The sequence below is a fragment of the Heteronotia binoei genome, chromosome 1 (assembly GCF_032191835.1).
Source record: "Heteronotia binoei isolate CCM8104 ecotype False Entrance Well chromosome 1, APGP_CSIRO_Hbin_v1, whole genome shotgun sequence".
Lineage (NCBI taxonomy): Eukaryota > Metazoa > Chordata > Lepidosauria > Squamata > Gekkonidae > Heteronotia > Heteronotia binoei.
Window position 1 is genome coordinate 115,542,709 of NC_083223.1, and position 16,416 is coordinate 115,559,124.

Below are 16,416 nucleotides of genomic sequence, written 5' to 3' on the forward strand. Positions count from 1 at the left end.
GGTGGCCGTCACTACTGAATGGAGAAGAAAGGATCTCAAGCTTAGCAACTGAGGCTGAGTTTGGACCAAGGCTGAAGAGGCCAATCTCAGTGCATAGCCAAACAGTTATCAGCATTCAGCAAGTTTGTGATGAGCACCTTTTGCCTGCCTGGAACATCGTAGTCAGGCTCAGCACACACTGTTGACTATTCTCCTGCTAGCAAATGCTTCAGTTCAATTATTTGAATTGGCAGATTTTTACAAATTAGTTTCATTAAGGGAAGAAAGGGAAAAGGAAATTTAAAAAAATGAAATAAAATGGATTTGTTGCTTTTTAACCATTTTAGCCTTATTAATATTGGTGAGTACTTATCTGAGCTTCATACTTGTTTTTTTCTTGCTGCAGACCTGCTTCCTGGATTCTGCCACTGTAAACCTGGCTATGCGGGACAGAGGTGTGACAGATGCTTATTAGGTTACAAGGGCTACCCTCACTGTGCACCCTGCAACTGTTCTCTGAAAGGCAGTTTAAATGATGACCCCTGCCTAGGACCATGCATCTGCAAGGTATGAATTACAACCTCCTCCCCATCCCAGTGAGGGTAAACTTGTCATTTGTTCCAAAAGAGATTAGAAGCTTTTTCTTTGTCCATTCTCTCAGTTGTAAGTAGCTCCTAATTGTGCCTGTCAGATAATTATGACTCCTTTCTTGAAGAATGCCCTTTTGATGTGGATGTAATAGTATAGTAACCTTGAGTAGTTATTGTGCATCACACTGGCAAAGTACTGTTGTTAAACATGTACATATGGGTAAACTGCCTCCTGGTAACCCTTCTATAAAAACAAATAATGCTTTTTGAGTTTTAAACAATTTTATTAATTAGCAATATATTGTTATAAAGATCTATAAGAAATTTTAAAATAATACAAAATAAAAACAATACATCGCTTTTCCCCCCTTCTCCTCCCTCCCTTTTTCTTGACCCCCGCCAGTGTTTTAAAATTAAAGAAAAAAGAAACAAGGTAACTTAACAAATCAAGAATCCCCATTTTAGAACCTTATATCAATACAGAAGAAATAAAAATATAAAATAAGAAAAGTTAATTCTATAAGTTCATCTTCATTTTTCAATAAGAAAATTTTCCCTTTATAAATTCTAGTCCATTATTCCACCTCCTTCAGCTTTTATCAAAAATCACTAAGTGTCCCCTTACTTTCCATTGTTTTTCAATATAGTTTTGAAATTTCTCCCATTCCTTCCTAAACTTCTCCAAATCATAGTCTTTTAAGATTCTTGTAAGTAAAAACAAATAATACTTGAGAGTATGCATATGTGCTTAGAGACAACTGAAACAAATATATATCCAAAAAACCCTTATTGGTAGTTTTTGATATATATTCGGGTCTACCCAATATATCTGAAACTCTCCAGGATACTGAAAAATGGGTCCCAAAAAATCCTGGTAATATTGAGGATTAAATGGAAATATTGGGAGCTGGCGTTTGCAGGTTTCCAGGGCTGTTCCCCCCCCCCCCCCACCGCACCTCCCCACTCCCATTTCTGTGTCTCTCAAGGCTTGGTATTGACTTGCCAGGCTGCTTGAGGTAAGATTCTGACCATTTCAGGTGTTTGTGTTGTTTGTTAAAAGTTTATTCTTTGGTGGAGTGGGGTTTGTATTGGTTTTGGGTTTGTGGATTCTTGGCTCCTTACATTGAGATTTTTGCATTTTACACAGGTTCAGATTCTTGGGTTTTACATAGGGTCACATTCTCAGGTTTTACATTGTTGGACTTAGCAATAACTTGCAGCCGCCTTCCTATGGGTGAGATTCTTGGTTTTTACATTTTTGTGTGGTTTTTTCCTCCATAAGAAACAATGGAGGATGTCTGAGGGCACCGTGAACTAGACCTCTTGGTCCAGTTGCCTTGAAATCCAATGGTTATTTAAAGACAGACACCAGAAGCTTCTTCACAGTTTTGATGCCAGTAACCTTAAAACCCTCCACCCAGCCCTCTGGAATAATTCTCCATAAGGAATAATGTAGCTGGAAAATATTAGAAACCTGGAAAAAAACATATCGGCATTCTAAAACCAGGAATACTTTTTTGGTTTCAATGTATCTGAACCTGGAAATACCATTTTTTTACTGCACACTCCTACTTGAGAGCATGAAACATTTATTTCTAACTTGGTTCCATCAGATTATGTACCACGGAGGTACATACAAAACACGGTTGACAACAATCAAAGCAAAGATCTTTTTATATTTGGTTTTATCTAAAACATGTCAGCATTCTAGTCAGGTCTGGTTACCAATTCATGCCTGTATTTAATATAAATACTGAGCTGAAAATTGAAAACACATAATATATATACATTCATCTTCTCCCTTTTTTGTATATTTTTCACAACCTTGAGAGGGAGAAAAATTGTTTCCAAAGGGGAAGAGGGAACATATCACATCGCCAATGCTTAGACATTTGGGCTTGTATCTGTCAACCTAGTCTCATTACTGCTTGAGACAGAATGTGGAATGGTCTGTGAATGCATATCCAATTAAAAGGGGTGCAATGCTGATGGACATTATCAGTATTTGAATGTGCATATTCCATCATTATTCTTGTCCATTTAATCTTTTGTGACTATGAGCAGACTTGGGAAAGAGTGAAAGTGAAAACCCTCCTTCCCTGAGTAATGGCTAGGGGAGGGCTTCATTTACCCTCGTTAACTAATCTGATTGGCTGAGATCCTGCCCTGAAGATTCTCTTTCAGGCCCTGAGCAGAAAAAGGTAAAAAGTACAGTCGTTTTGCTCCCTACCCTGAAATGGCAGCTTTTACCAGATCTCAAGAAAATTCTACACAGTAGTAAGGACAGAGATCATTTCATAGAAAAAGAGGTGCCAGAGTTCATTAGCACAACTCATTTGCACAACTCATTTGCATATGCCACACACCCTGAATCACCAGAAGGTGCATTAAGTTATATCAGCTCATCATCTACCTTAAAATGCTTCTTGAATTATTATTGTCATAATAAAACTTTACTCCCATCATACTTTTTACATCACTTTCTCCTATGTGACCACAGTGGCATGATGAAGATTTCCATCTGTCTACTTTTGATTATCTTCCCAATATGTTTTGATTATCTTCCCATTTTTTGTGGAGAAAACTATTAGAAAGTTTGTCAAATCTTAAACTACAGCAAAATTCCCACAGGGGATTTGAACAAAGGATCTCAGAAGCAAGTATTTAGGGGGGGAGGGTAAGAAAGAAAGAACACAATAAAATTTAGAGGTTCCGGAGCACCACTCCTGCGACCTCCTGCCCAAAATGAGGCCTGAGTAAGGAATTATGTGTTCAGTGGAAGTTGGTGGCTGTGTTCTGCAATAAGTGAGATAACAAATCTGATAACCCTGTTTACCATTATCTGTAAAAATCTAATGACATTTCTGAAGTGTTTTCTTTTGTAATCTTCAGTGAGGCTAAAAGCAGTACTGCACTGGCTTCATAACTTGTACTGCAATACTAATACGTGACCTGATTCCACTTGACTTCTTCATGCTAGGGGTGCATGATTTTTTTTATGATTTGTTTTCCCTTTGTTCACTAATTCAGTCATTTTTGTTTGCATTTTTCTTTTGTTTCCAGTGGAAAACACACATATAGATTGCCTTTTCTTGGTTTTCTATTCAGTTGAAATGAAATTTTATGGGCTTGTTCCTCTCATCTAAAACTCTTTCATTCCAAGTATCAGGCAGATAGGAGACAGTATTTCAGTTTTATAGGAAATTAAAATTCTCACCTATGGAACTAGAAGAAACAGGCATTTGGCCTCTTTAGAAGTAGATAGCATTGCAAAGAGGGTGCACAGAACTGTTTGACACCTAAAGAAAGGCAGGCAATGTTACACAGTAGTCAAAGGAGCTTACATTTGGTACCCCCAAGAAGAAAATAGTGTTATAAAAGAGAGAAAGGATGCATTTAGCCCTCCAAGAAATGCAAATAGAATTGTAGTGTGGTGAGTGGTGAGCATTTGCTGGCCTAAGAAAGCAGGAAGCATAGGAAGAGCACAGGGAGGAATTTGTCATACCAGAGGCGTCACTAGGGTGGGTTGCACCCTGGGGTGTAACTGATTCAAGTCACCCCCCCATTGGGCATCACCCCTTTTGAAGGGCTGTGTCACCCCCTCCGCACACAACCCTGCCCACTTCACATGGCCCCTCCCTCAGCCACCCTCTGGTCACATGACCAGCCCCCGTAATCCAAGATACCAGTTTTGCAGCATTTAAGTTTCCCCCACTCACCCACATGCTTTTAGCTGAGCCGGCGGCAGCGCGGCCCCGGTTTCAGAATCCCGGCCAGCCCACACACAGCAGCAGCGTTCTAGTCCCAGGGCCAGCCCCTTCCTGTTGGGGAGGGGGGGTCATGGGTCAGTGCCTGGGGCCAATGAGAATGCTCTGGGGGAGGGCTGATGGACGCCTCTGTGTCATACCAAGGAACAGGTAGACATTCTGTGCATTCTGCATTTTCCAGCCATTGCTCTCAAGATGTGCTTTCTTCTGATCACTGCATGTCTCATACAGAGATGTCATAATGTTTCCTGCTAAAGAGATGTGCAAGATGGAACTTTGTACCAGCATATAACCAGCTGCATGAAATGCCTGAACCTTAGAAGAAAAAGAAGAATTGCAGATTTATACCCTGCCCTTCTCTCTGAATCAGAGACTCAGAGCAGCTTACAATCTCCTATATCTTCTCCTCCCACAACAGACACCCTGTAAGGTGGGTGGCGCTGAGAGGGCTCTCACAGCAGCTGCCCTTTCAGGGACAACTCCTGCAAGAGCTATGGCTAACCAAGGTCATTCCAGCAGCTGCAAGTGGAGGAGTGGGGAATCAAACCTGGTTCTCCCAGATAAGAGTCCATGCACTTAACCACTACACCAAACCTTCCAGTTATCTCATTGGTACATCTGGAGATCTTGACTGATTCCACAGGTGCTGTTGCGCTGTGCCTGGGCTTTTATTTTTGTCTGATCAAGCAATTTATTCCCCACCAGTTGCTGCATGGCCACATTTTGACCCATGGTTCCCTCCAATTTCCTTCATGGTTCCTTCATCTTGTTTTTCAGAGAACAAGAAACTGTGAGGGAAATTAGAGGGAGCTGCCGGTCAAAGTGCAGCTGCACAGCAACTGGTGGGGAATCCATCACTTGATCTGATAAAAGCAGAAACCCTGGGGTGGACCAACAGCAACTGTGGAATTGATACCTGATTTCTGTTGGTTGGCACTCTTCCCATGCCAACACCACACACACACCCCTCGACTTCTTATGGGGCCTAGTGGTGATGGTGTTGTTCTCAACTGCAGGGGGGACCTTCTGAATGTCCTCCTTCCTTTTGTCCTTGTCTTGAGATGGGCAGCAACTGGGCACACTTTACCTGCCTAATGTTGCTGTAATAGCTTTTTTTCATGATGCCTACTAGTTCAATCAGTGTGTATTCCCAATGTGGACCTAAACACTTTAGATGAGGTTAATAGTCCTCTGCAGGGGTTATGTTAGCATTTCATTTACATGATATGAGAACTCAGCAGTCACCTGTTTCAAGGGTATGGCATGCACTATTGCTGTATTGTATAAATAGAAGAATAGATTGCACTCTTGAAATCCAGTGTTGGTGGGCTACCATTTCTCATGAACATAATGGGAACATAACATCAGCAGTTCAGTGGCAATTGATGACACTTCCAAAGAAGGTACTCAGAACAACCCACATTTCATTTAATTTCATTTTAACTTTGTATTTAATCAAGGTTCCCTACCTCCAGGGCTTTTTTTTGTAGCAGGAACTCCTTTGAATATTAGATCAAACAACCCTGATGTAGCCAATCCTCCAAGAGCTTACAGGGCTCTTAGTACAGGACCTACTGTAAGTTTTTGGAGGTTTGGCTGCATCAGTGGGGTGTGACCTAATATGCAAAGGAGTTCCTGCTATAAAGAAAGCCCTGCTTACCTCTAATATTTGAAGAATCAGTTTTTTTCATATATTTGTATATTTACACATCTTTCTGATGATGCTCAGCTATGGGTGGGACAGAACCTTTGAGTGTGCATGTGTGTAGAAGCTACCTTTCACCATTAATTAAGGGAATAAGGCACAAGTTGAAATTCTTCTCAAGGGTCAGGAGTCTAAAGAAAAATGTCACTCAATTAGGTCTTGCTGCATGTACTTATAAAGTACCAGTGTGACAGCTGATCAGCACAGAAATCTGCTCAAGGTATTAACCTTGTTCCCAGTTGGCACATGCATAACTCTGAAATACTCTTCCTGTCTCTGAAACAAAATTGCTTTCTATCAAAATTTTAATGCCCAAGCTAGCAAATCTAGAGGTTCAATAATGGGCCATTTCTAATTATATTCTTAAAATGAAGGATAGAGTAAGGGTACTATTGCCAGTGCACAACATCAGAATGTATCTGAATTGAATCAGTAGTCCAAAGTTCAAATTATTTGTGATTCATGTGCAAAGAGAAAGAGAGGGAATAATTTCTAATAATAAGTAATGTACAGACCAGCTGCAGAGCAGAAATCTGAATAGTTCCATACTTTTTGTAATTCTTAGATTCGAAGTACAGATTTATAGAGAGATATTCTGAAGCAATTTAACTGCATTAGCATTTTCCTATCTCTATTCCTTCTCATTGGTTCTTGTTTGTGATTCTCCATACATTTACCCATAATACCTAGGGCCAAATCTAATGACATCTTGGAAGCTCCATATACAAGTAGAAGGGGCTGTCATCTGGATCTGATGAAGGGAGATCTCTGTGTTTATTCCAATACAAATTATACCAGCTCCATGGGGCAGCATCAATTTGGACAGATGGCATAGGGCAGGGTTTCCCAAACTTTTCTTTCCTGTGGCCCGGTTATTTTTACACTTCTCCTTCATGGCCCACTAAAATTTGGGGGTGGAGTCAAGAGACTTTGGGGGTGGAGCCAGAAGACAGGAATTATGTCATTTCCTGTGGTGTCAAGGGCCAAGTGATGTCACTTCTGGGGCACACTGAACCAAAACTCCATCTTTTCCTGTGATGTCACTTCCAGGGCACTCCCCCAAGCCTGCCTCTTCTGAAGTAACTTCATTTTCAGAAAAATCTTTCTGATGCTGAGCCAAAATGGGGGTGGAAAGAGGGCGGTCCTGTTTTTCCACTCCCACACCTGCATGCACCTATCTGTTTGTGTGTTCTTCTCCAGCTTGCAAGCACTCCTGATGCCCATGTTCAATTGCCTGCACCACCTATACACCCCTTCCTCAACAGCACTGGCCAGTGTATGCAGTTGGGAGTGCTGTTGCCATTGCCATCAGGAATGACAGCACTGTGTATCACCCACACTGGGCCCTGGCAGCTGCTCTACCTCAAAATATGCTGAAACATTTAGTAGGCCCTTCCTTCAGCTGCTACTACTGGAACCCTGACTCAAGTTATAACCAAGCTTGCTTTGTTTCAAGAAAATCTTTTGACAGCTATTTTTCATACTTTTCTTTGGCTGAAACACTGGGAAATCGCTGTGAAAGGTAGCATAGAATTGTACTGCAATTAATGAATTAATTTCCAGTTATGTGAAGTTCATACAAGCTTTTCTGTAGTTATCCAAAAAGGATATTTATGAGGGGCCTGCAGCTTTTTACTGGCTGTGTTTCCCGTGCCTTTAAAAGCAACCTGTTTTGCAGATATTTAGCCAGTGAACCTCTTTCATCCTTTCATCCTTTTTAATATCTACAGGAGGAGTAGATATTGGTGTCAGACAGGTGTTAAAAGCAGGACCAGTAAAATGGTGCCAAGTTCATAGTACCATCACTTCCAGTGCTGTTGACATATACTGCAGTAATCTCCAATAATCTCTTTCTATCCCACACCTCTCACTCTCACTCACTCACCCAGAAATCTCATAGAAAGGCCAGCTGGCTACAACTGGGGGTGCCAACTTTTCATTGGCAGAGCTCCTATGTCTGCAACAACAGTATGATGAACAGAAAAATTTCATCCAGTAAAAATGGAAGGAAAGAAAGAAAGGGAAAGAATGAAATGGAAGGAGAGGAAAAGAAGATGTGGAAAGAAAGAACATAAGAGGAGCTATGTTGGATCAGGCCAGCGGACTATCCAGTCCAAAATTCTCTCATACAGTGCCCAAAAAGCACCAGAATATCCACCAGTGGGGCCAGGGCACTAGAAGCCCTCCCACTGTTACTTCCCACCTCCCAGCACCAAGAATACAGACAGAGCATCACTTGCATGGAAAGAAAGAAAGAAGGGTGGTGGTGGGGAAAGCCTTTCTCATCATCAGATGACCCCAGCCAGCAACAATTCTGCCCAGGGGTCGTTTGGTAAAAAAAAATAGCTACTGGAATGCCCACTCCCTGCCCCTCCCGGCTGAAAAAAACACACACACCCTTCTTTGCCATCCAGGCCTCTCGGGGAAATCTCCCCAAAAGAGCATACAGTAAAGCACATGAAAGCTCATATCTTGAAGAACACTTCATGGGTCTAAAGTGCCAGTGGACTCCAGCTTTTCTCTTAAACACTGGGAGGGGGGGAGAAGGAAGGAGAGGCAGCCGAGCTCCTTTCTGCACAACACAGAGATGAGGGAAGGAAGGAAGCCAAACAGAGCTCAGGCTTTGCAGTCTGTGTCAGTCTTCAAGGCTAGCTTTTCTCTGCACAACGGAGAGACGGGGGAAGGAAGGAAGCAGAGCAGAGGTCATGCTTTGCTGGGGGCAGGGCTAGCTTTGGCTTTTCTTGTGACCCGGTAGTGAGGCTTCCATGGCCCGGTACTGGATCACGACCCTGCAAATGGGAAACACTGGCATAGGGAAAAGGCTTAATCCTTTAGTCCCCAATCCTTATCCTAAAAATGAAATAAAATTGAAGAAATATATATTCTCATGATCTCATAATCTCACTTCAGTTATAATCCTTATCACAGTAGGTTGGGGAAAAAAAGAAATGGTATATTCACATTTTAACTATAGTTCATTTGTCTCTCCCCTAGCATTTAACTATTATCAAAAATCACCAATGTCCTTTCACCTTCCATTGTTTTTCAACATACTTCTGAAATTTCCCCCACTCATTATTAAACTTTTCTAAATCATATTCTTTTAAGATTCTTGTAAGCTTGTCCATTTTACTCCAATGCATAATTTTCATAATCCAGTCCCACTCTTCTGGTATTTTATCTTGCTTCCATATCTACGCATACAATGTCCATGAAGCTGAAAGTATGTACCAAAGTAGCGTTCTATCTTGTTTAGGAAAATTTTCCAGTTGTAATCCCAACAAAAAGATTTCTGGTGCCTTCTTTATGCTGTAACCCAAAATCTTTGAAATCTCTTGCTGAATAATTTGCCAAAATTGTTTTGTCATTTCACAAGTCCACCACATGTGGTAGAAAGATCCTTCATGTTTTTTACATTTCCAATATCTATCAGACACCTGATTGTTCATTTTCAACAGTTTCTTAGGAGTCATGTACCACCTGTACAACATTTTAAAACAGTTTTCTTTAATATTATTACATGCCGATATCTTCATAGAGTTCTTCCATAAATATTCCCATTGCTCCATCTGTATTTCTTTATTTATATTAATCACCCATTTTATCATTTGAGATCTGACCACTTCATTCTCTGTAGACCATTTCAATAATAGTTTATAAATTCTTGAGATCAATTTTTCATTATCGCCAAACAGCATTCTCTCCAGTTCTATTTGTTCTTGTCTTATTCCATCATTTCTAATATCTTGTTCAAGCAAACTTTTAATTTGTTGCAATTGAAGCCAATTATATTTATAATTCAATTCTTCCACTGATTTTAACTCCACCTTACCGCCTTGTATTTTTAACAGTTGTTTATATGATAACAATTTATCTTCATTAATATCTGAGTATAGCTTTATTACTTATGTTGGCACAATCCAAAGCGGTTTTCTCTCATCCCCATATTTTTTATATTTCGACCAGTTTTTTAACAAATTACTTCTTATATAATGATGTAGGAAAAAGCCGTCCATCTTACTTTTCCCATAACACAGATATCCATGCCAACCAAAAACATTTCCATGGCCTTCTAGTGTTAATAATTTTCTATTTAATAACATTATCCATTCCTTGATCCACACCAAGCAAACTTCATCATGGTATAATTTTAAATCCGGCAATTGGAAGCCTCCCCTTTCTTTTGCATCAGTCAAAATTTTCATTTTAATTCTTGGTTTCTTGCCAGCCCATATGAATTCTGAAAGTTTCATTTGCCATGTATTAAATTGTTTGTCATCCTTCACTATTGGAATTACCTGAAACAAGAACATAATTCTTGGTAACACATTCATTTTAATAGCTGAAATTTTGCCCAGTATAGACAAATTCAACCTGTTCCATTTTAATAAACCTCCATCAATTTTCCGCCAGAGCTTCTCATATTTTTCATAAGTCAATGTTTTTTGTTGTTATCTCCACTCCTAAATACTTTACTTTAGAAGTCACTTCACATTCTGTTAGGCTTTGTAGTTCTTCCTGTTTAATCTTTGACATGTTTTTACATAAAATTTTTGACTTTTCTTTATTTATATAGAAGCCTGCCAGTTCTCCAAATTCTTTTATCTTACGAAGCAGCAGAGGTGTAACTTGAGTTGGATTTTCATTTATAAACATTACATCATCTGCAAACACTCTGTATTTATAAGAAAAACCTTTCAGTTTCAGTCCCTCTATCTTCTTATCTTCTTGGATTCGCATAAGCAATATCTCTAAAGTCATTATAAATATCAATGGAGATAGAGGGCAACCTTATCTTGTTCCTTTACTGATCATCATTTCTGTCAAATCTGCATTTATACAGAGTCTTGCTTGTTGTTCAGTATAGATCGCCTTCATCATTCTTATAAAATCTTCACCCAATCTCAATCTCTTCATCACTGCAAACATAAAGTCCCAATATACATTATCAAATGCTTTCTCTGCATCCGTAAAGAATAATGCTACTTCTTTTTCAGGCTGTTTCTCATAGTATTCGATAATATCTATTACTGTTCTGATATTATCTCTTATTTGCCTCCTGGGAAGAAACCCTGCTTGCTCTTCTTTAATAAAATTATTCAAATACTGTTTCAGGCATTCTGCTAATATTCTAGCATATATTTTGTAATCATTATTAAGTAATGAAATTGGTCTATAATTTTTTTACATTCATGGCATCTCTGTCTTCTTTTGGTATCAACAAAATTACTGCTTTTTCCCAAGTATTAGGTATTTTCCCATCCTTTCTTATAATATTCATCAATTTTTGAAGTTTTGGTAGAGCCTCCATGAGGACTTTATAAAATTTTGCTGTAAAACTATCTGGACCGGGAGCTTTCCCCAATTTCATTTAATTAATTGCCGCCTCTATTTCTTCCTTTCCAATTGGTTCATTTAGTACCTTCTCCATATTGTCTGTTAAGGGATTTGCCTTAATTTTCTGTAAATATGCATCTATTTTTTCCTTATCCACTGCATGACTTTTAAACAACTTGGCATGGTATTTATAAAATTTTCTTTTTATTCCTTCCTGGTCAACAATTCCCTTGTCTCCCACAATAATTTTATTAATAATTTTATTTTCCCTTTTTCTTTTCATTTGCCAAGCTAGGTATTTTCCAGGTTTATTCACACCTTCAAAAGATTTTTGTTGAAGCCTTTTTAGATTCCATTCGACTTCTTTATTTAACAAATGTCTTAATTGACCTTGTAGTATTGTAATCTCCCTTATAATTTTCTTTTTCCCAGGCCTCTTTTTAAGCTCCCTCTTCTTCTTTCCAATCTTGTTTTGTAAGTCTATCATTTGTTTCTCTTTGACTTTTTTAATCTTTATTGTTCAATGTAATTACAATACCCCTCATTACTGCTTTATATGCATCCCACACCATTTGGAATTGAATGTCCTCATTTTCATTTATTTGAAAGAAAGCTTTGGTCTCCTTTTCCAGAGACTCTACTACCACCTTTTTCTGCAGCAAGTCTTCATTTATCCGCCATCTTAAAGTCTTTTTAATGGGTTTTGCTGACCACATTAGTGGATTGTGGTCTACTCCTATTTTAGAAATAATCTCTATTTTTTTTTGTTGTAAGTCTCAGATTTTTTGTAATCCATAACATATCGATCCTTGAGAAAGAATTATGTCTTGCTGAAAAGAAAGTATAGTCCCGTACTTTAGGGTTAAATTCCCCCCATATATCCACCAAACTTTCTTGCTTAACTAGTTCAAAAAATGACTTTGGTAGTTTTCCTTCATTATTTTTTTCCCAGATCTGCCCAAAATATTTCTAATCATTCCATTAAAGTCTCCCATTAACATAATTTGCTCATATGTCACTTGATCTAGTTGTTGCATAATATCCTTAAAAAAGAGTATTTTGTTCCATTTGGGGCATACAGTCCCAATAACAAAGTTTTTTTATGGTTCAGCATCACTTCCACCGCAATAAATCTGCCATCTTTATCTTTAAAAATCAGCTTTGGGTCTAATTCTTGCTTCACATAAAAAACTACACCTCTTTTTTTCTCCTTAGCCAATGATCAAAATTCCATACCTAGTTGCTTATTCCATAAACATTTGTAATCCATTTGTTTGATATGTACTTCTTGCAGACAAATTATATTACATTTTTGCTTCCCAATCCAATGAAAAGTTGCCCTTCTTTTTTGTGGTGAATTAAGTCCATTTACATTCCAGGATAATAATTTGTAATCCATCATGATTTTCTATTTTTAATCTGTACCCCCCAATTTTTTATTCTCCTGCAAAAATTTCACCATGTCTTGAGTGGTTGTGATGATAAACCTCTTCCCCTTGAATTCAAAACCCAGACCTTCTGGAAGTATCCATCTATATCTTATTTCATTTTCTCTCAGCTTATCAGTCAGTTTTTTATATAGACTTCTATCATTTATGACTTTTCTTGGCAATTCTTTCATAATTCTTACACTACTGCCATCCACCTCCAATTTGTTCTCAAATTGTTTACTTAAAATCCTACCAACCAAGTCTCTTGTCACAAATCTCACTACCACATCCCTTGGTAGTTTATTTCTCCTTTCCTAGTCTTTGACCCTGTAGATGTAATCATAAAAGTAACTGGTTTCATCAGGATCATCTCCCAAAAGTCCAGCAATGATTTTTATTATATATGTCCTTAAATCAATCTCAGTTTCAGGCACCCCTCTCAAAGATATCTGATTTTCCATTAACTTGCAATCTTGTAGTACTGCTTTCTCCTGCATTTTTTTAATTGGGGAATCCACTGTATTTATTCTTATATCATGGTCCTTCACTTTCTCTTCAACCGCCTGCATTTTCTTTGACACTGCTTGGAAATCTTTACTGAGAACTTTTTATCTTTTTTTAATTATTTCTTGCATTCAGTTATAGAGTCTTTAATCACTTTAACCAATCTTGCCTCCATGGCATCCATTTGATCTTGTGTTTTAGACTTTTTCACTTCTTCCAATGTCTTAGCCCTTGTCTGTATCTGCTTTGCTCCTGGTTTTTGGACTGACATCACTGCCTTCCCATTGTAAATATAGGCTTTTAAGTTGACCTCACAACATCACTTTTTAACAATGCAGTATTGTAGAGTGGAGCATGCCTTTTCAGACAAGCCCAAAATTGCCGTTCTCCGAAGCTCCAAAGCCGAGATATTAATTTTTTTAAGTTTTATTTTTCCCAAAATGGCGTTCGCAGCTTTTTTGCTCCCTTAAAAAAAAAAAGTTTTCCTTTTTCTTCAAAAGTGCTCCAAAATTAATTCAAATCACATAGTCCAATAAATCTAGTCTTCTAATGGTGATATTTGCAGGCTCTGCTAATTTTTAAAGTCCCATTATCTTTTTTTAAAAAAATTAAACTTTTGACCTTCTTTCAATGGCCGCCAATGTTTTTCTATGATTATAGTCCTAGAGAGGGTTCGGAGGTTTACAGTTTTCCCTTCTCTTAATGGCCGCTTCCTTCCTTTCTTGACACTAAGTCTTGTATTCTATGGTTAAGAAATCTCGCGATACTCCTATGACGCCACTTCCTGTGACATCTTGTTGATCTGCAGTTCTGTTCTGTTTTGGAGGGGGTTGCCCGACCGCAGGTATGCCAAACAATTTTTGTTTTTCCTTTTTTTAACCTTCTTCTCTAACTCTCTTAGTCCAAAATTTATCCCCTCCTTCTTCTTCTTTACTTTAATATGATATAAATGTATCCAGACCTTTGTTTTTCCTCCAAATAAATCTTATTTTAGTCCCAGAGTGATAGATCTTTGCCTTTAAAGATCGTGATCCTTTCAAAGCACCGTCCACTTCCAAAGTAGATATTAATTAGTCCCAAAGAAGCTTTGGTGCATGATGAATTTAAGTCGATTTAACGACCCCAGATGTCCTCTGTAGACATTGTAATGCAATTCTTCTACGAGGACTCTTCAAAGCCAAAAAGGAACCCCACTGGGATTCCTCGTCAGCCAAAGTAAATGCTCTCAAAATTTTACATGCCTGTCTTGGCCATCTCCTTGCCTAGAAGATGTAGGCAGCAGGCGTAGGAATCACCTTCTGTGCCCAAAACAGATATTCTGGTCTGCTGCTCTGTGAGAAGCACGTCAATCCTCCATGACACCAAGCCGGAAGCTCCCCCTCATCTAGAGCATTGTGTTCAGTTTTCGGCACAACAGTCTAAGAAGGATATAGACAAGCTGGAATGTGTCCAGAGGAGGGCAACGAAGATGGTGAGGGGTCTGGAGACCAAGTCCTAGGAGGAAAAGTTGAAGGAGCTGGGTGTGTTTAGTCTGGAGAAGAGATGACTGAGAGGTGATATGATCACCATCTTGAAGTACTTGAAGGGCTGCAATATAGTGGATGGGGTGGAGTTGTTTTCTGTTTCCCCAGAAGGTTGGACCAGAACCAACAGGTTGAAATTAAATCAGAAGAGTTGTTTACTAGGAAGAATTTCCTGACAGAGTGGTTCCTCTGTGCAACAGGCTTCCTTGGGAGGTGATGGACTCTCCTTCCTTGGAGGTTTTTAAACAGAGGCTAGATGGCCATCTGACAGCAATGCTGATTCTGTGAACTTAGGGGGACATATTTGTTAATTTCCTGGGGGTTGGAATAGATGACCCTGGAAGTCTCTTCCTACTCTATGATTCTATAATTTTTAGGCTATACACAATAAGAAATTAGACAACCTATGCATACATTTTTATACAACACATATGTCTTTCCCATCCACAAACAGACATTTCTGTGTATTGTATGAGTCATATCATGTTTTCAGTAATCAGCAGGGCTTTTTTGGTAGAAAAGGCAAGCAGGAACTCATTTGCATATTAGGGCACACACCCTGATGTCACCATTGTTCACACAGGGTTTTTTGTAGAAAAAGCCCTGCAGAACTTCATTTGTATAATAGGCCACACCTCCTGACACCAAGCCAGCTGGAACTGTGTTCCTGTGCTTTCCTGATCAAAAAAAGCCCTGGTAATCAGGGAAGGCTTTATAATTGGCAAGAGCGTTGAACAAATTTATGAATAATTATGAGCACAAATATTCTCAATAGCCTCAATGGAAAAGGCAAATGGAGTTTGTTCTATTTCCCTCTTCTGCTCCTTGCAGCAGTGAATCTTGAACTGTCCTGAATGGTTAGACCCTCTCTTTCTTTACGTTGCCCACTGACTCACTGAGGGCCTTGGAGAAGATTTTATAAAAATGGCACCATATTGGCGGCTTGATATAACTTCCAGCAAATACACAGAAATGATGTCATGTCACTAATGTGACAATGAGGAAATACTCTAGGATTTGGGTAAAACTTAAATCCAAAACTATTTGCTCAGTGTCATGCCAGTAGCATGGCTGCATTTTCTCTCTGTCCCCCCCCCCCCCCTTCATCCTCAGTGACTGGCAACCTTACCCGGAATCATTCCCAAACTTCTTTCCCAATATAACCATTCCACCTTTTATCCTCTTTCATGCTTTCAGTGACATACAGTTCTTGCAAGCTCAATATAATCTTGTGAGCCACTTATGGGGTAAAAAGAGAACTGTAAAACCAAGTGGAAGCAAAAATTCCTTTTGTAATTTTCAGAGCAGACTTTGTTTTTTAGCATTAATCTGTGTAAGAACCCAAGAAATAGATTATATAAAAGCAATAGTAGACAGTAATGAGCTCATCCCATAAGCTCCTGTTCTCTTTGTTGAACACACAAGAAGTGATTGTGTTAATTGCCTTGGGCAGTTCAACACCAAACTGAAAACTTTTTTTTCATTTTCAGGAAGCTTCATTAAATGTTACTTGTTCAGTATTCCTAATTATTTATTAATTGCTTACCCACAAAAGTTAATGCAGATTTACTAAGTGCTGTG

General features: G+C 38.8%; 1 protein-coding gene across 8 annotated transcripts in view; it reads left to right on the forward strand.

Annotated features, from left to right (window-relative positions):
- Positions 1–16,416, forward strand: part of LAMA2 (laminin subunit alpha 2) — a 900,941-nt gene that overhangs the window by 367,414 nt on the left and 517,111 nt on the right. For all 8 annotated transcript variants that reach the window (XM_060239150.1, XM_060239173.1, XM_060239164.1 and 5 more), the window contains exon 10: positions 386–546. In XM_060239150.1, coding sequence (XP_060095133.1) covers positions 386–546 — 161 coding nt within the window. The remainder of the gene's footprint in view (positions 1–385; positions 547–16,416) is intronic.